This window comes from Octopus bimaculoides, chromosome 2 (assembly GCF_001194135.2).
Source record: "Octopus bimaculoides isolate UCB-OBI-ISO-001 chromosome 2, ASM119413v2, whole genome shotgun sequence".
In the NCBI taxonomy this organism is placed as follows: Eukaryota; Metazoa; Mollusca; class Cephalopoda; order Octopoda; family Octopodidae; genus Octopus; species Octopus bimaculoides.
Window position 1 is genome coordinate 55,714,888 of NC_068982.1, and position 22,025 is coordinate 55,736,912.

A 22,025-nucleotide genomic window follows, 5' to 3' on the forward strand; every position below is an offset into this window, starting at 1 on the left:
AAATGCTTCGCAACGTTTGTTTTTGAAAGTAGTGGTTTTCTGATTGCAGCCCTCCCATGAAATCTGGCTTTGTGCAGCTCCCGGCGAACAGTTTTTGTGGAAACTGGGTTCTCGAGGTGGTCATTAAGCTCTGCAGTAATTTTGTGATCCTTTCTAACAATTTGCGTAAGAGTCTGATGGTCCCTATCTGAAAGTTTTGGTTTTCTTTCTGAGTTTTGTTTTGACAAGGAGGTTTTTCCCTCTTTCTCAAAGGCTGTCATTACTTTAGAGACAATACTTCTTGATACACCAAACATTTTGGCTGTTTTTGTTATGCTAGCGCCTGCCACATGAGCACCAACAATTTGACCTCTTTGAAAGTCTGATAGATCTGTCATTTTAATGAATTTTAATTACCTTTTTTCAATAATATCTGAAAAGAAACAGCAGTTTTAGCAAAAAATTATTAAGCAGCACTAATAATACATAAAAAAACATAAAAATAAATAAGCTTTTGACAGTTTTATAGATATTTCAAAATTATGATGCTATGATGCTAGGTGTTTCCATTATTTTGTCCAACCCCTATATATATATATATATATATATATATATATATATATATATATATATATATATATATATATATATATATATATATATGTATGTATGTATGTATGTATGTATATTATGTATGTATGTTTGTGTATATGTAGATGTATGCCTATATTTGATATATAATTGAATAGACAATATATATTGGTCACTAGTTTTTATATATTTGTACCCCTTACCACTAACATTAATTGAGATTGAAGAAAAGCAACTGACAAAAAGACTCAATAAATTTATTCATCAGAAAGTGGTCTGTTCTTTTCTACTCTAGGCACAAGGCCTGAAATTTTTTGGGAGAGGGTGCCAGTCGATTAGATCGACCCCAGTATGCAACTGGTACTTAATTTATTGACCCCCCCAAAAGGAAGAAAGGCAAAGTTGACCTCAGCAAAATTTGAACTCAGAGCGTAAAGACAGATAAAATACCGCTAACATTTCTGCCAGCTCACCGCCTTAGAAAGTGGTCTATTATCTCTATCATGTGGCTCTCTGGCTTCGTTTAATCTCCTGTCTATCTCCCTTCCCTTTTTTTATGTGATGCCCATCTCCCTTATGCCAAATATAAACTGCTTCCCTGACTAAGATAGTTGGTTGTTATTTTTACGATGGTTTCATGAAAAGTTTTGTGTACATTCTGCATATTCATATGTATTTATCTAAATTAAACAATTGATAAGAAATGACCAGAAAAATAACAGCAGCTACCATATTTTTTGTGCTTGAATCTGCTGGAATATATTAAGAATAAGAATGCAAATTATTATATCAGAGCTCGCTGTACACAGTGCAAATAGTGATTTTTTATTAGAAGGTAGATAAAAGCACTGATCAGTAAACAGTTCATTTGCTGAAATTATAAACAAAGCCAATGGCTTGTATAAGCTAAAAAAGCTGGATGATTCCGGTTGAAGAACCACAACATGTTGAAATACAGATGTTCCAGAATCACTTGTTGAGTGTGTTATGAATAGACTGCCATCATAAAAGGGAAAAGTTGTTCTCCTGTGATGTACACAACAGTGACTTGCATATTTGCATTTGAAAATGCTGGAACATATTATGAATATGCAAATGATTGTTTGGGTAGAAAAGATTTTTATTAAAATTTGTTTTAATCAATTCAAGGAATATAGTCTCTATCAAAATCAAAATGTTTTAAAATATTCTTTAATGTTTCAGAATAATGATAGTAAGTAAATCTGTTAAAAGTGATCTGTTTTAAATCAAAGTTACTGTTTTACATATCTATAATACAACTATTGCATATAATGACAATGTGAAACATTTTTGAAATGGCTGGTAATATTTACTCACTGTCTTTAATCAAGACCACACAATATGCAAAATTATTATTGTTAAGGTGGTGAACTGGTAGAACTGTTAGCCCACCGGGCAAAATGCTTTATGGCATTTTGTCCATCTTTGTGTTCTGAGTTCAAATTCCGCCAAGGTTGACTTTGTTTTTCATCCTTTCAGGGTTGATAGAATAGGTACCAGTTGAACATTGGAGTTGATGTAATTGATTTATCCCTTCTCCTGAAACTGCTGGCCTTGTGCCAAAACTTGAAATCAATTTTTATTCACTGTCTTTAATCCTCAAGACCATAAAATAAGTAAAATTCTTGAAAAAAACTCAGGAATGGTGTAAAATCTCTGAAGATATATCATGAAACAACATTTAATGATCTCTCAATGTTATCTTCAAAAACATCCCCTCCTATACAAAACTATTTTGGTATCATCTAAATTTGTAAATTTTTGAAACCCACTGAACATTCAACTAAATGACGTAGAATTCCATTGATAAGAAAATGAAGTACATAAATAAAAAGGAACCATAATGGAACCATTGAGGACTGAAGATTAGTTTATTTTAAAAGATAAAGATAGAAATGATATCAAACAAGAAAATATCTTAAAAATTTTTTTACTCCAGATATTTTCCCCTGTATTATTGTTTGTTCTTGTATAAAGTGCATTGGTTAAAAAAAACCCAAACAAATAAAAATAAATAAAATATTTTATTTTTTATGCATATTTTAGAAATAAAATAGCTTTGCTTTAGAAAAAAAGTGTAACAAACATTTTGGATACATTGAAGAAATCAATGAAACTAGCAGTTTATGAGGGAATGAACATGATAAGGTGAATGTGTTCAAATTTGTACCAAGTTTCATTGCAAAATATATTTTAATTGGGAATTATTTCTCATCACATTTTATTGCACCTGTACTTCTATTAATACATTGTGTGTTAAGTGTTTATATATATATATATATATATATATATATATTACCTTATCAATAATGGGTTTTACCATCTTATGTTTCTATCTTCCTTACTATCTTCTACTCTCATGTAGCTTGCCAGGTGCATCTGTTTATAAGCTGCATATCTTTTATTACCATGTGATAACATGTTTTATTTTATATCTTCATTGGTTGATATGATATTTTTATTTCTTTATTCAGCATAACAATGAATTGAATGAACTTATGAAAGATATGGAAGGATGGAGAGCTGCATTGCTTCGCTTAAACGGTGTCGTTGACTGGGACCGGCCATACCATCCACTTGTACTTTTGGCTCCAATAACAATTATTTTTCTGTGAGTAACTGTTAATTTTTTCCATTTGTAATAAAGTTTACCACTTCTTGAAAAAAAAAAAATATATAACCTTTGTTTGAACTTTTTCATTTAAAAACTGAAAACTTCCATCATTTTATGAATGTGAAGACCAACTGTTGAAGTATACTAGGTCCTATGAAGGAAATCTGATCTACCTTTTCCTCTGGTCATATCTATTGGTAAAGATAAACTTGGTACTATTATACAATGGGACATCTGTCAGTTTTACAATTTTGCACTTGCTTATATCTAGTTGGACTGGGGTAGTGAGAATTATATTTTCACAATGGGTATTTTGCAACATTGGTGACAGGATTAGCATCTTTTTAGCTGACTGGTATTTACTCTATCTGTGACCATGTGTTACATTTCATATGAAAGCATCATGTAATGGCTAGGATTGGGCCACCAGTGAGCGTTTTTATCGTCATACACCACCTCTTTCTCTTTCTCTCTCTCTGTATTCCTGCTGAGGTAACCATGTATCTCTTCTATAGCAAGACACCTGGTTCTGTCCCTCTATCAAAATCTAGCCTCTCATCATCTGGCACAAAGCTACCTCTGTCAATACCACTCCCCTCTCAGTTGAGGGGTCTTTGTCTTGCAAGTTACTTGGTGATCTTACTGGTGCTGATACCATGTAAAAATCATCCAGTACACTCTGTAAAGTGGTCGGTGTTAGGAAGGGCATCCAGCCATAGAAACCATGCCAGAGCAGACAGTAGAGTTTGGCACAGTCTTGTGGCTTACCAGCTCCTACCAAATTGTCCTGCCCATGCCAGTGTTGAACATGAACGTTAAAATTATGATGATAGTGTATTATTGGCAAGTGGGAACCACTTGAAGATTCCATCACCCTCCAGGTTATTGACTCAACTGGAAATCACAAGCACATGAAATAAGTAAAATAATTGAACTAGATATTGAACCATCAACACAAACGTTTTCTGAGAGCTTTCCATTTTTTTGTGACACTGACATTTTAACTTCAAGATTCAAAACTGAAGAGTAGAACTGAAATATTGTTTATAGGAAGAAAAAGAAAGGAAAAAAAACAAACAAACAAACCTGGCTTGGTATAAAGTATGATTAAAACAAAACTGTATGAAATGGTAAAAGTAATAATCAGATATGCTGAGATACTGAGAACGCTTTACTACTGGAAGTTGTACTCTTTGAAAGGAAAATAAATTGGCATTCAGTAAGATAGAAAAGTAGTAGTGATAGGAAATAGGATTTGGCAAGGGAGTTGAAATTTGAGTAAAACAGAATAGAGCTGTAGATGGAATGAACACTGAAATAAAGTCTGTAGTTGTTTTAGTCTAATAGAGAAAGATTAAGTTTAATGAGGATTTTCCATTTAGAGGGGAGCATTGGATAATCTTAACTTGAAATTTGTAAAGAATATCTTGGCCTAAGTAATGTATGATATATATCAGTTCTTTTTATTTTTGGAAATTAAGTAAATATAAGATTAGAAAATTATTTCTTGTTATTTTTACTGTTGGGTAGAACTTGTATAGATGCTTCAATTTTACTTAGAATATTTGTACTTATGCATGCATAAAAAATTCCTATGAAAAGAAAAATTAAGGAAGTATTTTAAAACAACTAATTCATTTGGTTATTCTGGGAAATTGTATTTGTTTTAAGTTTTGGCAAAGGACCAGCAGTTTTTGAGGGGAGTAGAAAGTTGATTACATTGATCCCCAGTACTTGATTGGTATTTATTTCATCGACCTTGGAAGGAAGAAAGGCAAAGTTGACCTTGATGGAATTTGAGTTCAGAACATAGTGATGAACAAAATGTTTGGCAGCATTTTGTCCAGCATACTATTGGTTCTGCCAGCTCACCACCTTATTCTGGTAATTTATAAAGATGATGTTTATTTATTTTTAATAAGGTAATTGTCCTTAGTTTAGAATTAAAGGTTCCTAATCAAATCTACTCTGGTACTGTGTACGTAGCTAGGAGTAAGATAACTGTTGTTATCCGGGGATGAAACCAACTGAAATATTGTGTAGAGGTAAATATTAAAAAAAATTTATCTCTAAGCTGATAGGTGAAAAGTCATAAGCTTATCACAATCTCAAGTTTGAACACTTTTAATAATGGTTTCTAGGTAATAAACTTACGTTAAGTCAAGAAGACAGACACTTAGTAAACAAGCTTTTGATAAAATTTCTTCTGTTTAGACTGCCTGTAATGTGAAGAACATTCAGCTATTAAATATCACTACTCTCAGTTCAGCAGCAGCGTTGTGAATTTATAGTAAAATTGTAATTTGAAAAACGCAATCAAATAAAAAGAAGATATATCACATGGAAAAATGCAATCAAATAAAAAGAAGATATATCACATGGAAAAATGCAATCAAATAAAAAGAAGATATATCACATGGAAAAATGCAATCAAATAAAAAGATATATCACATGGATTTCTGCAAAATCTGTTTTTCAAAGGTTAATGAATTTTCTAATTTGTCATGATTGGATTTACAAGAGAATTATTTACATTATACATTGAAATGAGGGGAATTTTTTTTTGTCTAAAGAAATGTTGCTCCTGCATGTATAATTATATATTATCAATGAATGTTGACAAGTTGTAAAAGCAACAAAACTTTTGGAAGAAAAAACATAATTAATAAATGAGTGGAAATTGAATCGATGAGTTTGTTAGGTTATAAGGCATTAAGACAATATGACTCTCCCCAGACACAACAAAATTTGCTTCAACACATGAATTCACATAAAGAATCATGCAAATCAGATACAAAAATGAAGTATAGTTATATCATTACTTCATTAGATTAAAGGCAGTGATCTGGTAGAATTGTTAGCATGCTGGACAAAATGCTTAGTGGTAGTTTTTCTGGTATTATGTTCTGAGTTCAAATATTACTGAGGTAAATTTCGCCTTTCATTCTTTTGGGGTCAATAAAACAAGTACCAGTTGTGCACTGGTGTTGATGTAATTGACTTACCCTCTCCCACTAAAATTGCTGGCCTAGTGCTAAAATTTGAAAGAATTATTTCATTAGGTTTGTAGCATATATATTGGTGAATTGATTGCAAATTATTTAAACAAGTCCTTGTGATATTTTATTTAGCAAAATGTTTGATTTGCCTGGTATATGTTTTTATCATTGAGGATATGACATTTCAAGTTTGTATAATTCAACTTGAGATTTTACTATAAAACATCTGAATAATTGTAGTATAATGGAACTTTTCTCAGTTTGTATGTTGAAGCAGTTTTTTTTTTGTTTTTGTATTCAGATTTGAATGTTATCAACATCCTTATCTTATGTACATTTTTTATGTTGACATAGATATGTTTTGAAGTTATTACCCTCTTAGGCAAATAAGGAACCCCTGTCTCACTTGTACATTTGATTTTTGGTATGATTACTTTGTTGGATGCTCTTATTGCCAACCATTCATCAAAGTGTGCTTAGAATATTTTATTGTGGCATCAGCATTAGAGAGGTTGTCTTGTTCATGGCAGGACTAATGAGTTTGCTCTATTCTTAGAAGTTCACATACGTGTAATGGATTCAGTGACCCACATGTTTACTATTTTATTTTTGGTTATGAACTTGTCACAATTTGAAACTCTATTTTCTGCTTCTTTTGATTATTTTAAAATTATAGTCATGGTTTTCTATTTTATCCTTTAATATCTTTCCATTCAAATCCATTACATAATTTTTTTTCCATCTAAGATTGTAATAAGAACTTATTCTTAATAATCACTAAATTGAAATTTTTGATTTAAACAAAACTGTGCTGGGGAAAGCTTACTGTTTTGGAGATTTATGTGCTGTAGTAATTTTTTTTATCATTTAATTGATTGCTAGTCTAGTAGCAGAAATATGTTGATGGTATTACTTTTTTAAAATTTTCAGACACTATAACTAAAGTGACCTCTGCTCTCTTGTCACCTATATTGTCCTCTCCCCAGGCCTTGTATCAAACACTTTGTCAAGTTCTTTCACCCCAGAATATGATCCCCTCTGAAATTCTTTATCTGCACAGTTTTCTCCCTGTGATTGTTGATTTATAATTATTTAAAAGATATATAAACTATTCTTTGACGATTTTTGAAGGCTGTTGGTACTGCTCCTTCCTCCAGACTAATCATCATTAACATTTAGTATCCGTACGTTATGTTGGCATGGGTTGGATGGCTTGGCAAGATTCAATAGGTCAGAGGACTGTGTCAAGTTCTAATGTCTGTTTGGCATGATTACTATGACTGGATGCTCTTCTTAACACCAACCAGTTTACAGAGTGTATTAGGTGCTTTTTCATGTCACCAGACCTAAAAGACAAAATCTCTTGATTGAGTTGAGAGGACCAGCAGGTGGCTTATGCCAGGTGTTAAGGGGAAAGAGTATAATACAAGGATCAGAACAGGTGTCTTGCCGTAGAGAAGATACATGACTAACTAAAAAAAAAAAAAAAAAAAACTACCATGTCGTTATAAAAGTTTAAAAAAAGTAGCTTTTAAGAAATATGACTCTGCGAATAGTTTTATTATGGGAAAAAGAAATTATACCACATGCTCCCTTTCTTCTGCTGGTTGTTAATGAGTTAAACTTAATTAGTTTTAGCTGCAACTCTTGTAAAATTATTTGAAACTAAACCAATAAGCAAAACAAATTTCCTTTTTTGACTGTTTTTGTATTGTGTAAGTGATCCAAAACTTGGGCTTTTGAGATCTTGGCAGAATTTAAACTTAGACTATTTCCAACCTTCAGTAGCAGTGTACTTTCTAGTGAAAGGATACCAATTGGTAAAATGGTTTACTTGTGGGGACCTGCTACCAGATAATTAGGATCCCAGCCAGAGTTTCAAGCTGAAGCATCTCCCTGCTAGTATATTCTGAACTTCTTTTCTTCCTTGGTTCATGATTAATAATTACTTCCAGAAAGCACAGATCATTCCTAACTCAATACAAACTCTAACTTCCCTGACAAGTCTCATATGTTTTGAAAATATTTAGTTCTGTCTATTTAACCTGGGTTCAAATCCTATCATTGTTAACTTTAACCCTTTATTCCTCAAAGAGTGATCAAAGGAGTTCTAGTAATACTCTGGAGTTGATTCAATGAACCATACCACCAACCCATAAAAGTATTGAACAGTGTTTTAGGAAGAAATCATTATTCGAAATAAACTACCATATTTTCCAGCATACAAGTTGATGTAATGTATACTGTAAACATGTCATTATCTTCCCAAATCCTGCTGTTCACGTTATGACTGCATTACATGAAATTTTTGGTCCTCCAAAGTCATCTTGGTGGATAAGTTTTGGCAGTAAATTTTAGCCCCAAAAGTTTGACTTGTATGCCAGAAAATACAGTAATAGATATTATACAGAAATAAGTTTGTGGACAATAAAATTACATCCTGCTTGAAGTTGTTTCACTGTATTTTCTGCTATTGTGAGGAAAGACCTGGATACCATAACTTTCCATTTTCCTACTCCTAAAAATTTCAGACATTGTTAGAAACCATTATTATTTGGAAGAAATTGATTTACAACAGCCCATTGAATCGGTTCTATATTTAACATTTTATTCAGTTTCTTAGATCCCAACTTTATCTTTATTTTATAAATAATATAAATTTCCATTACTGCGTTAAATATGAGCATTTTTTTCAGATAAAAATTTTGTTGAAGTACCTATGAATATGGTTGCTTTTACCATCCTCATGTGATATCTGCTAAAATTTATCTCTCTTCTCCTATTCTTGTATAAATTTCCAGTTATTTAAAACTTTTTAACGGTTTTCACAGCTGGACAGTCTCTTTATCAGCTCGGTGGAGACAAAGTAAAGGAAATTCACTTGGAATTCAGCCATTGTAACGTAGCTGTCTATAAAAAGTTCAACAGGAACTGTCATATACCTACTTTTTTTCATTATCACGTTTAACTCTCGTTGCATCACGTGGAAGAGATGTACCTTTCTTCTGCAGTGTGAACTATCTGAAAAAGAAACAGCCTTTCAATTGATATACAATACCTTTCCTAGCAGAATGTCTATTTTTAATGGCATTTTTACTAAACAGTAATGTTAGTATATTTAAACTGTGCTAAGTTTAGCAGCAATAACAGTAAAGCTGTAGCAATGTTTTTTTAAACAACTATTCCATTCGCTCATACCTTGCCATCTTTTTTGAAGCCCAAAACTGTTCAGTGCATGTCCTACTTACTCTTTTTCTTTTCTTTCTTCTTTTTATTTTGATCCACCTTCTCTCTGGTGGTTGAAAGATAAATTGTACAGCAAATTTTTTTTTTCTCATTATTTTTCTCTTATTATTTATTATTATTATTAAGGCAGTGAGCTGGCAAAATCATTAGCACACTGAACGAAATGCTTTATAGCATTTCTTCTAGTTTTATGTTCTGAGTTCAAATACTGCCGAGATGGACTTTGCCTTTCATTCTCTTGGTGTCAATAAAATAAAGTACCAGGCAAGTTTGGTGGTTGATGTAATCGATTTGCTGCTCTCCCACCCAAATGTTTGACCTTGTGCCAAAATTAGAAAGAATCATTATTATCATTATTACTATTGTTAAGGTGGTGAGTTGGCAGAGTCGTTAGCACACTGGATGAAATGCTTAGTGGTATTTTGCCTGTTGCTACGTTCTGAGTTCAAATTCCACTGAGGTTGACTTTGCCTTTCATCCTTTTGGGGTCAATAAATTAAGTACCAGTGAAACACTGGGGTTGATGTAATTGACTATCCCCTTCACCCAGATTTCAGACTTTGTGCCTATAGTAGAAAGGATTATTACTATTGTTATTATTATTATTATTATTTAAGGCAGCAAGCTGGCAGAATTGTTAGCATGCTGGGCAGAATGCTTAACGGTATTTTGCCTGTCACTGTGTCCTGAGTTCAAGGTCGACTTTACCTTTCATCCTTTCGGGGTTGATAAAATAAGTACCAGTTGAACACTGTGGTTGTTGTTAATGACTCATTCCTCCCCCCAAAACTGCTGCCCTTGTGGCAAAATTTGAAACCGTTATTATTTTTTGTTATTTAAGGCAGTGAGCTGGCAGAATTGTTAGCACACTAGGCAAAATGGTAGTGGCATTTCATCTGAGTTCAAATACTGCCAAGGTTGATTTGCTCTTCATCCTTTTGGGGTCAATAAAATCAGTACCAGTGAAACACTGGAGTCGAAGTAATTGACTAGTCTCCTCCCCTATATTTCAGGCCTTTAGCTTACAGTAGAAAGGATTATTATTATTATTATTATTATTATTATTATTATTATTATTATTATTGTTGTTGTTGTTGTTGTTGTTGTTGTTTTTGTTGTTATTATTGTTGTATTTTTAACTCTTCAAAGCCTGATGTTAGCTTGTGGTTACATTGTCTTTTTATTTTAACTGGAGTTCTGGATTTTAACTGAAGCAAATTACATCTAAATTTAGTATCTTCCTCATTCACACATTATGGTTTAACATCATATAATGTTCCTAGAGAAATAAGAACAGACATAAACTTCCTGTTGAAAAAGAGTTCATAACTCCAACTAAAAACATTTGTCTCCCCTTACACACACTTCCTGTTTTGACACCACACTTCCTGCTTAACACAAACTTTTAGCCCCTTATTTTAAACCTAACACAACTCTCAATTCTCATGCATCCTTATTTTTCCAAGCATTATGTACATGAATTACAATTGAACTTCAAAAGCTCAAAGACAATATAATGTATTGGTATATTTATTTTTTTATATATTATTTTTTTATATATTATCTTCTTCATCTTGTACTTCTTTGTAAAAAACATTTTCATTCTCCCTCTTCTTGAAAATTTGCTTCGCAATGAAAGCCGGTTAGAAATCTTTATTAAAATATGCTTCCAGTTTAGCATTCTGCCTTATTATTATTTTTCATTTTCCTATTATTTCTCCACGTGCGGTTAACACAACCCCACTATTTACTGACTTATATATATATATATATATATATATATATATATATATATATATATATATATATATATATGAAGGCATGTGAACTAGTAGTTAGAATATTGCACTTACAATCTTGTAATCTTGGTTTCAGCTCCAAGATTGGTGGGTAGTGTGTTCTTGAGCTAAACACATTGTTTCATATTTGCTCTGGTCCACTCAGCTGTAAATGGCTAACCCTGCAATGGATTGGCAACCTGTTTGAGGGAATGTTGGCCTGCCTCTCTAGCCATTGAGATGGCATCATTTGAACGGTACAATACTACAATATAGCACATTGTGACCAGCAGTGTGTAATATCTAATAGTTTGGTTGATACAGGAATATATATATATATATGTGTGTCTGTGCTTGTGTGTGTGTGTGTATGTGTGTGTGTGTGTGTTTGTGTTTGTGTGCATGTGTGTGTGTATACATACGCATAATGTCAGGATGACATCTTCAGTTTGCTTCCTCTCTCATCTCTCCAACATATCTCTCATCTACTTATCTGTCACTTACCCCTCTTATCTTACATTCCTTTATCATTATCTTATCTATGCCACTGTCATCCATGTCTCTAGTGTGTCTACCTTTATCACTTATCAATCATGCATCCAGTTCTCATTCTCTTATTGCCCAGCTCTTGATCACTCCTCTCTTCACCCTCACTGTACTATACTTCTGGTGTGATTAAGGATAACAGTTGAGCCTCTTCAGCGCACCATACTATACATTATTTCTCATATTACTAAGTATACCATGGAATGTATCTGACTCAATGTGCTACTTCTCTCTCTCTTTCTTTCATCCTTATTATCCAGCACTCTCAACATCTTCAGGTATATTTTTATAGCACCTCATCAAGTCTGCGTGCACCTCATACATTCCACCTATTTTCTCCATTGGCCATTTGGTATTGGCATTTATTTATCTCTCACTTTCTGTCACTCTCTCTCACCTGTGTCTTCTCTTATGCCGATGCCACAATAAAAAGCACTCTGGAACATGATTATGTTAGGAAGGGCATCTAGTTATAGAAACCAAGTAAAAAAATGAAACTTACAAGCAAAATTTAGTCTCCTAACCCATCTGGAAGAACAGAAATGACCCATCCAACCCATGTTAAAAGTGCAGAAAGTGGACATAAAATGGTGACAATGATGATGATGATGGTGGTGATGAAGATGAATTTGAAAAATTTAGTAAAATAACTATTTCATTAATTGGTGTATCAAGCTTGTGTTTGGGCCCTGGCTTAACAAAAGTTAAACACCAGAAAATTACAATGGAAATTTTTTGCGTGGCATTAGGAAGGGCATCCAGCTGTAGAAACTCTGCCAAATCAGATTGGAGCCTGGTGTTGCCACCTGGTTTCACCAGTCCTCAGTCAAATCGTCCAACCCATGGTAGCATGGAAAGCGGACGTTAAACGATGATGATGATATATATATATATATGAACATTTTAAAATAAGCAGTTTCTTTTTCAAATTTTAGAGGTTAAAATTGAAAGGGTTAATCAAATTCCATCAAGAGCAACTTTGTCTTTCATCCTTTTAGGGTTGATGAAATAAGTACCAGTTAAAAACTAGGTCAATCTAATTGGCCTATCCCTCCCCCAAAATTGCTGGCCTTGTGTTAAAACTTAAAAGTGATATTAAAAGGATTAATTAGTGTTAGCTGTGTAAGTCTTTGTAACTAAATACTATACTTAGAATCAATTATTTTTTATTGTTGTAAAACTTTGTGTCAAACTTGTCTTTATTGCCATCACCTTTATAAATTCCAATTCTCTTTCCGGGTATTCGAACATTACAGGAAAGTGACATTGCTATTAAGAACAACAATATTTATAACAGTGGCTGCAAATTATGGTGCATTGAAAATATAACCTTCTTCAAACTAGTTATACTAATAAACCTACTTTTAGTATTTTCACTTCCTGGTTTACGCATTCTTGTCTCCATTACTGTTTATAAATCTTTCACTAAATTTCATCGTCTTGTATTTCGTTTATTTCACTTTCATTCATGAAATTTCTCATGCCTTTTAATTTCATACTGTAAATTAGAAAAAAAAAAATCTTGGGTGACTGCATTGGAATTTGGGTTCATTTAAACATTCAATCGTCATCAATTAAGCACAGTTTTAACTATCAATAATGACATTTTATTGTATTTGTTTTCCGAACACAAAATAAATAAAAGGATTCAGAATTTGTGGTTACTTCAACAATTCAGCAGTCATAACATGAACAGTGTTGATGAATTCTTATAAAAATGAAATAATAAAACTAAGGAAACCAGGAAATACAAATTTAAAAACTAAAAGTTTATGGAATTTATTTACATAGGCTTACTTCAAATTACGTTGATTATTGGTTTCATAATATGTAACAACTTGAAAAATGGCACAACATGAAAAAATCATTTAAAAAAATCTGTTAGCTTATATCTGTTTTATATCTGTTTGTATGTTTTCACATGTATTTGTTTTGGTTTCTCCATTTCAGTGTTGGTTTTTAAGTGTTTTTTATTATTTTTTTGTGCTTTTAAACATGTTTGCTGAGACCAATATAAAGTTGAATAAATCAACTGAAGTTGAGGTTTATTTCTTAAGAAAAAAAAAATGATGTAAAGTTGAAAAAGATGTAACCTGAAATGAGCTAAGTTGAGATATGCCTCCATTCTTAAATGTATTCTTACTTGATTAAAAAATTAAGCTTTGTGGTATTTAGTACTTGGTGTACAGCTTAATGTAGTCCAACATTTTTTTAAAGCGAAAAATATATAGGTCTCTGTGAAGAGGAAGAAAACTATAGCTAATAAGCCCCCCACAGACCTTGAGAAATCTGAGTAGGTTCATTTACAGTAGAACTGATAAGTTTGTGGGTAATATACTGAAGTGACATGTCAATGATAATCTTATAACTGAAATGTAGAAGAGTAACATGTGTGAGTTTTTAGCAACATAAGAGAAACCACAAGTTGATTACCTGATTACTTTCAACCAAAATAGCTACTGGGTCTTCAGTTAGTAGACATAACAAGCTTACATTTATTGTAAATTGTTAAATTATCTTCATCTGAGCCCCTGCTTATAAATAGCTCCTACTATGTTTTTAAAACATTTAAGAGCAAATGTCTATCTTGTGAATAGCAGTTTAATCCTTTGCATTTAAACCAGCCACATCAAGCCCAAATATTTTACCTATTTTATGTTCAAATTGACCAGATCCAGCCTTTCACATTTGTCCTACAATTTCATTCTAAAAATAAACAGTCACATCATCATCAAAATCTTGAAGCTTCAATATATTGCTTAGTCAATTCAAAACAGTTTGAATAAATAAGCATTACATTTGACAGAGTGATTTGAATGCTAAAGGGTTGAAAATGTATTTAGCAAGGTCATCTTTAAAATTGTTAATTTCAAAATGAAAAACATTTCAAATGATCATATTGTCTTCTAATTGCACCTTAATTAGTTGTTTTAATCAATTTCTGGTTTTCTGACAGCATTCATCAAATAACACTTCTACCTTTTCTCTGAAAATGATATTACATTCTGATAACCCTGTGTTGATTCCTAATTGATTCAAATAATACTTACTTGGTTGTCTTTGCAAGGTATTTAGATTTTGTGTGTGTGTGTGTGTGTGTATATGTAAACAGAAATAGAGTAACTCATATTTGGAAACAGTGACATCATATACATTAATTAAAAAGTTTTAAACACTTTCTTTCGATGTTAGATAGTTTGGCAAAGCTGAATAGTTTCATTAATTACAGATTTTTCAACTGTGAGGTAGGAGTGGTACTATTTTGTTTCATAAACTAAAGCAAAGTAGGATAAGTGAACTTAGCATTGCTCAAAATAGTTTTTGCTATTTTGTTAGGACTAATGACCTACAGGTGAAATATCCATGTCTTCAGCAATAAATGTATTGCTTGCAGTTGTTACATCTCTGAGAGAAAGAAGGGAAGTGAGAACAAATGAGAAGGAAAAAGGGAGGGAGAGAGAGAGAAAGGTGTAAAAAAAAACGTTAAGAAATCAAGAAGTAAGTTCATGTAGGTACTGCACCTGAAATATTTTTGGTGAAAGTGGGATAGCAATTACATTAGTATCCTAAATAATTCCATATAAAACAATCATGTCCCTCCAAAAAACAAAAAAAAAAATTGTTAAATTTTCTTCATAAATAAAATGTTAGAATTGTTGCTGTTGTTGTTGTTATTGATGTGGATACTGTTTTGTATTTTGTGCTAATGTAATTTGTTTACTTTCCTCTACAGAGCAGAATGGCTCTTTGGGTTTAATTTCTGGGTCTGTACTGTTTGGTCAGAACCAAGAAATCAGTTAGCTCTTATTTTACTGCCATAGAGCTCCACTGCCATTTGTTTGAGTTTGAACTTATCATCATCATCATTGTGCCTATATAACTGGATCCAGATGATGCTATCAGATCTCCAGAGTACCTATTGTGGGTAGGTGAGCTTCATTAAGGCTTGACACTTCATAAATGTATCACTGAAAATGATTCCTTACCCTGTCTATTTCCTTTAATTTTTCCCATTCTTTATTGAAGAGGGCCTATAGTTTTTTTTTTTTAGATTAATTATTCAGAATAACTGAGATTAATATGGGTAATATTTGTCTTGAGTTTTTAATGATTAAAAAATAGAAAAAAAAAAGTGTGAGTGAAGGGAATTCTAAATGGAGACAGATTTAGAGAAGGATTGAGCATTTTGTATAGGATCTGGGAGATGAGGTATAGAAGAGGTGCATCTTGTCACCCTTAGGGATGATTGATGATTTGTACAGTGACTTTGTTTAATATGAAGAAGAGTTGTGCACCATCAACCTGACTCTCTTGTCCGTGTCTATCTTCAATCCAGTGGCAAAACCAAGGCAAGACAACTGGGGATAGAGATAGATGCAGTAGATGACCAAGATGTCTTAGTTGTCTTGTCATGCTCTTTGCAATCTACAATGCACTACTGCAACTACCTTCCCCTCTGTTGAGCTATGAAGGTTTCTTCCACAGCCTGTGCAATCTTGTCTTCACATGCATTGATAGGCAACCCCTAATATGCCAATTAACCCAAAGCTGGCACCTGGGTCAGAGTAGACCTGGGAATAGTAATAGCTAAGAGGTGGTTCCACACTCTTCGAAACCCAGTAACTCCTAAACCAGAGCCCCACTACCAGATACAGTTTAAAGTCATATCCACGACATAATATAATAAAATAAAACACCATCAAATTAAACATAACTTTTACAGTTATTAAGAAGAGAAATTTTTAAAATGATTAGAATAATTAGCTGAAATTTTGATATAAAATACCTGATATCGTTAAAAATTCTAAGCATTTGTAAACTTCTTAATTTCTTATATATTCTCTTAGTGTGAATCACCAGTGAAAATATAGTTTGCTGGTTTTCTACTGTAATTGTTAGTAATAATTTTAAAAGAACCACATTTTTAACCTTTTGGAAGTGAACTCTAGTGCATTAGGAGCTTAAAAGAAATTCTTTCCATAAGAGGTGTATGATAGACTTAAACATTTTTATTACACATACTGTATTATTATTTTTAGTAAAAGTATGAACATTACAGCATGTAATTCATTTTACATATAGATTTAATACCTAGTGACTCTGGAAAAAGTCATTATTATACTACTGCTGGTACCACTAAAACTACCAACACTGCCACTACTACTACTACTACTACTACTACTACTACTACTACTACTACTACTACTACTTGGCAATAAGTTGTAGTTATCTGTGTCCTGGTTTTGATTCTCATTTGAAACTGATTTGCTTTGTTTATGCTGATGTAAAATTTGTTTCTAACATTGGCACAAGGCCTGAAATTTGTGGAAGGGTTATTATGGTTACATCAACCTCAGTACTTGATGGGTAGTTCATTTTATCAACCCTGGATAGATGAACAGCAAAGATGACCTTGGTGGAATTTGAACTCAGAATGCAATGAGTCAGAAGAAATACCACTAAGCCCTAACAATTTTGCCAACTCACTGCTTCATACTGTTGGCACAAGGCCAGCAGTTACAAGGTAGGGATTAAGTCAATTACATCAACCCCAGTGTTCAACTGGTACTTATTTTATTCCCAAAAGGATGAAAGACAAAATCGACCTCAGTAGAATTTGAACTCCAAATGTGAAAATGAATGAAATGCTGCTAAGCATTTTGCCTGGTATGGTAATGATTCTGCAAGCTTACCATCTTTCACTGTTCTGAAATTATTAATTACTATTTTTATTATTAGTGAATGATGTTCAAAGGACTGAATTACTGGAGTTGGAGTCACTTTATCTAAATATATTTTTCTGGGAATATAAATTTAATATTCCTTCTTTGAATTTTATCTTTCTTATAAACCTAAAGTTTCATATGTTTATATTGATTTCTTATGACTTAAATGTATTTATATATTAAATACAGACTCATTTAGTTGGTAGACTTTTTAACTCAGCACTCTTGAATTGTTTTACAGCATCTTTGATTGATTTTGTCCTACTCTCCTTGGACAAGGCAAGGTCTTTATACCTACAAATTACTAGAGACTGTTTTATACTTTCATACACTGCCTTTCAGTTAGAATAGAGCCAATTTTGCTGTTTATAACAGCTATTCAGATAACTTACTGGTAAGTTAGAGGCAATGTTACTGTATTTTGTCAGAAGAATGTGGGGAGTTGTTTAGATATATAGAGTAATTAGTACAGAAAAATGTAAAATGTGAGGAAACTAATGATAGCTGTCTTCAGGTAAAGTAAATAAATAAATAAATAAATAAATAAATGGTAATAGAATATGCAAAAAATCAGTATTTATCACTCTTCTTAGCACAAACTTCTTTTATGAATTTTATTATTCTGGAAATCAGTTGTTTTTTTTTTTTTAGAAATGCCTCATGCCACTTACAAAATATTACATAATTCTTTACCTTTTTCCTCATAGATCTTATACTTTTTAAGTAATCCTAATCAACATTATAATTATTGTTGCTGATGTCTATTTAAGAAATTGTCATCTATGGTTTAAACCTACATTTAAGACCCCCTATTTCATCCTGAAAAAAATGATGTCTTGTTTTTGGAATGGGGACTCTTGAAGCACATAAAGCTATAAATAATAACATGTAAAATAATATTAGATTAAAAAAAACCCTTTGGATAGAAAAATTCAAAGGCTTCTTAAAAGTTTTTTTTTTTAGCCTGATATTTACACGCTATTATTTATAGCTTAATGTACTTCAAGATTCACTGTTTCAAAAAAGAGCTATTTCACATTATCAAGTTTCTAAACTCTTATGATGTATTTTGTTTCATTATAAAAAAACATAGAGAAAAAACAAACAAACAACATTAATGATTAAAATATGAAGTGTCCTGCTCTAATGTTGGTTTTCTTTGCCAAACCCTTTGCTGTGGCCCTTTAACTCTCCTCTTTATAGACATACTATTGATTCCACCAGCCACCACCTCCACCACCAAACCCACCACCATCACCATAGTGTTTTCTTGTGAACTTTTTCTTTTTCTGTTAGTATGTCAGCATTGAGATAGTGTCTGCATGTACTATTTTCTGTGCATGGAATTTTATTCTGATTATAGTTCCATTGTACACAATATTTATGTCTGGTACCATTGTCATCACCATTATGATTGCTTTATTGTTGTTATTATTATTATTATTATTATTATTATTATCCATTGAGGCATCAGTTCTTTTGAAATGCTCTTGTTATGGTAGAATTTATACCTTTAGAATGTGTTGCTTAGCAGTTTTGCATGACAGAGTTGAGTATTTTTGAAATTTAGATCTATTCATTGAAATCTTGTAAAAATTCTTTTAATAGCAGTCGCTCTTTTCATTTGAGCTATGCAATACAATTATTTTGTGAGCATTCATTTCATTGACAAGTAGTTTAGCAAAATTGACTTGGGTTTTGGCTGTAGTCATTCGATTTATTTGCATTCAGAATTCTGTTGTTATTTGTTGCATAAACTGTACCACTGGGTGACTTCAGTATTATATTTTGCTCATATCTTTTACTTGTTTCAGTCAATGGACTGCTGCCATATTGGGCCACCACTTTGAAAGGTTTAGTTGAATAAATCAACCCCAGCACTTATTTTTTTGAGTTTGGTATCTATTCTTCTGGTCTCTTTTGCCAAACTGCTGAATTATGAAGTTGTAAACAAACCAACACAAACACAAAGACACACGCACACACATGCATACGTGCACAAACACACACATGCAATGGGCTTCTTTCAGTTTCTGCCTACCAAATCCACTCGCAAGGCCTTCGTTGGCTTAAGGCCATTGGAGAAAACACTTGTCCAGAACGGCATATAAAAAACATCATTTAAGTGTGGTTGATGCCAGTACCATGTGACTGGCTTGTGCCAGTGCCGTCTCACTGGCTTCTGTGCCGTGGCATGTAAAAAACACCATTTGAGCGTGGTTGATGTCAGTGCTGCCTGACTGGCCCCCATGCCAGTGGCATGTAAAAAGCATGCACTACACTCTTGGACTGGTTGGCATAAAGAAGGGCATCCAGCTGTAGAAGCGTTGCCAGATCAGACTGGAGCCTGGTGCAGCCTCCTGGCTTGCCAGTCCTCAGTCAAACCCATGCCAGCATGGAAAGTGGATGTTAAACGATGATGGTGATGATGATGATGATGATAGTTGGGAAGCAAATTTCTTACCACACAACTACACCTACACACACACACACACACACACACACACACACACACACACACACACACACATTATATACTCTCCTGTTGTTAGATGACAGTTGAAAGTTCTGCAATTTCTTGCTGAACTGTGCCTTCATACAAACAGGTGTGTGCAGATCAGTTTGACAAAAAAAAAAAAAAAAATTAATGAATAAAAATAGTGATTGATAGAATAATTGCCAAACTTAAAAATATGCACTGAGGTTGATTTGTCTGACTAAACCTTTCGAGGTGGTGTTGTAGCATGGCCACAATTCAGTGACTGAAGCAAGTAAAATAATGAAAGAATAAATATATGTATGCATGTCTAATATTACAATCTCTGTAATATTGATATCAAAGCTGATTGTTCATGTATATAAAACGTTTTCAAGGTTATATGGAGATTTAATAGTTTTGCAGATCCTACAGTTACTGTCTATTTATATAGACTGTAGTTTTAGTGATGGTAATAGTTAAAGAATATTGAATTAGTGTACAGGAAGTACCATCTTGTTTCCAATACATAAAAGTTACATGTCTTACATATTTATATAAACCTCTGTCACCAATCCATATTAAATGTGTTGCTGCTGCACCGAGTATTTCCCAATCTTGTCATTAAATTAGTTAAACAACATTGATTTGGTGCATAGTTCTCTTTTACTCTTTTACTTGTTTCAGTCATTTGACTGTGGCCATGCTGGAACACCACCTTTAGTCGAGTAAATTGACCCCAGGACTTATTCTTTGTAAGCCTAGTACTTATTCTATCGGTCTCTTTTGCCGAACTGCTAAGTTACGCGGACGTAAACACACCAGCATCGGTTGTCAAGCGATGTTGGGGGTCAAACACAGACACACACTAACATACACACACACACACTCACATATATATATATATGTATAAACATATACGACAGACTTCTTTCAGTTTCCGTCTACCAAATCCACTCACAAGGCTTTGGTCGGCCCGAGGCTATAGTAGAAGACACTTGCCCAAGGTGCCACACAGTGGGACTGAACCCAGAACCATGTGGTTGGTAATCAAGCTACTTACCACACAGCCACTTCTACACCTGGTAATCATTACACAATTATTTGGTAATTCTTGTTAGTTCAAGAATTTGCAACCTTTATCTCTGCTAGCAGAATCATTTGCATGCCAGACAAAATGGCATTTCTTCCAGTTTTATGTTCTGAGTTCAAATTCTGCTGAAGTCGACATTACCTTTCATCCCTTTGGTGTTGATAAAACATGTACCAGTTAAGTACTGGGGTCAATGTAATCGACTTGCTCTTTCCTCCAAAATTTCATGCTTTTTACTTATGGTAAAAAGAATTATTTTATTTATTTATCCCTGGTTAACCAAGCTGTAAACCGGGTATCATATATATACCACTCTGCTGTTGCAAGGATGGCAACAGAGAGGATATTTTAGTGAAACAAAATGCTTCAGTAGTCTTGTATATACTTGATTTTTTAAGCCCTTTAACTCAAAGCAGAATAGAATTAATGTAAAAAAAAAAAAGCTGTAAAATTGTTAATAAAAATAAAATAAAATAAAATTTAATCATTCATTCTAGATCACATCCAACTAATGTGTTTAAAGAGAATCCTTTTTGACTTTGAAATACTTTACAACTAATTGTGTTGTATTCTTTATTTGCTACCTCATTGGTATCTGTTCTGAACGTGTCACTTTTATATCTCAACCTAGACCTGTTGATAGTATTCAACTTTTCTTAAATTCACATCTCTCACCCTGTACTCGATCCTCATAACTGGATCTTCTTTGGCACTTTCTTTCTGTCTTTGTCTTCCCCCAACAATGAATCTGAAACAATTTAATCTTTCAGCATTTAACTTAGCCATATCTGGCCCAAATATTCTACATGTTTTATATTCAAACCTCCCTTACAATATCACACTAAAAGTATACAATTACATCATCAAAATCTCAAAGCTATGAGATATTGCATGAGGAATTTAAAACAATGTGGATTATATTTGAAAGAGTAATCTGAATGATAAAGGGTTAAGAC

General features: G+C 32.8%; 1 protein-coding gene across 2 annotated transcripts in view; it reads left to right on the top strand.

Moving 5' to 3' along the window:
* Positions 1–22,025, top strand: part of LOC106877942 (ADP-ribosylation factor-like protein 6-interacting protein 1) — a 98,090-nt gene that overhangs the window by 40,709 nt on the left and 35,356 nt on the right. For both annotated transcript variants that reach the window (XM_014927022.2, XM_014927021.2), the window contains exon 2: positions 3,066–3,202. In XM_014927022.2, the coding sequence (XP_014782508.1) occupies positions 3,066–3,202 (137 nt within the window). The remainder of the gene's footprint in view (positions 1–3,065; positions 3,203–22,025) is intronic.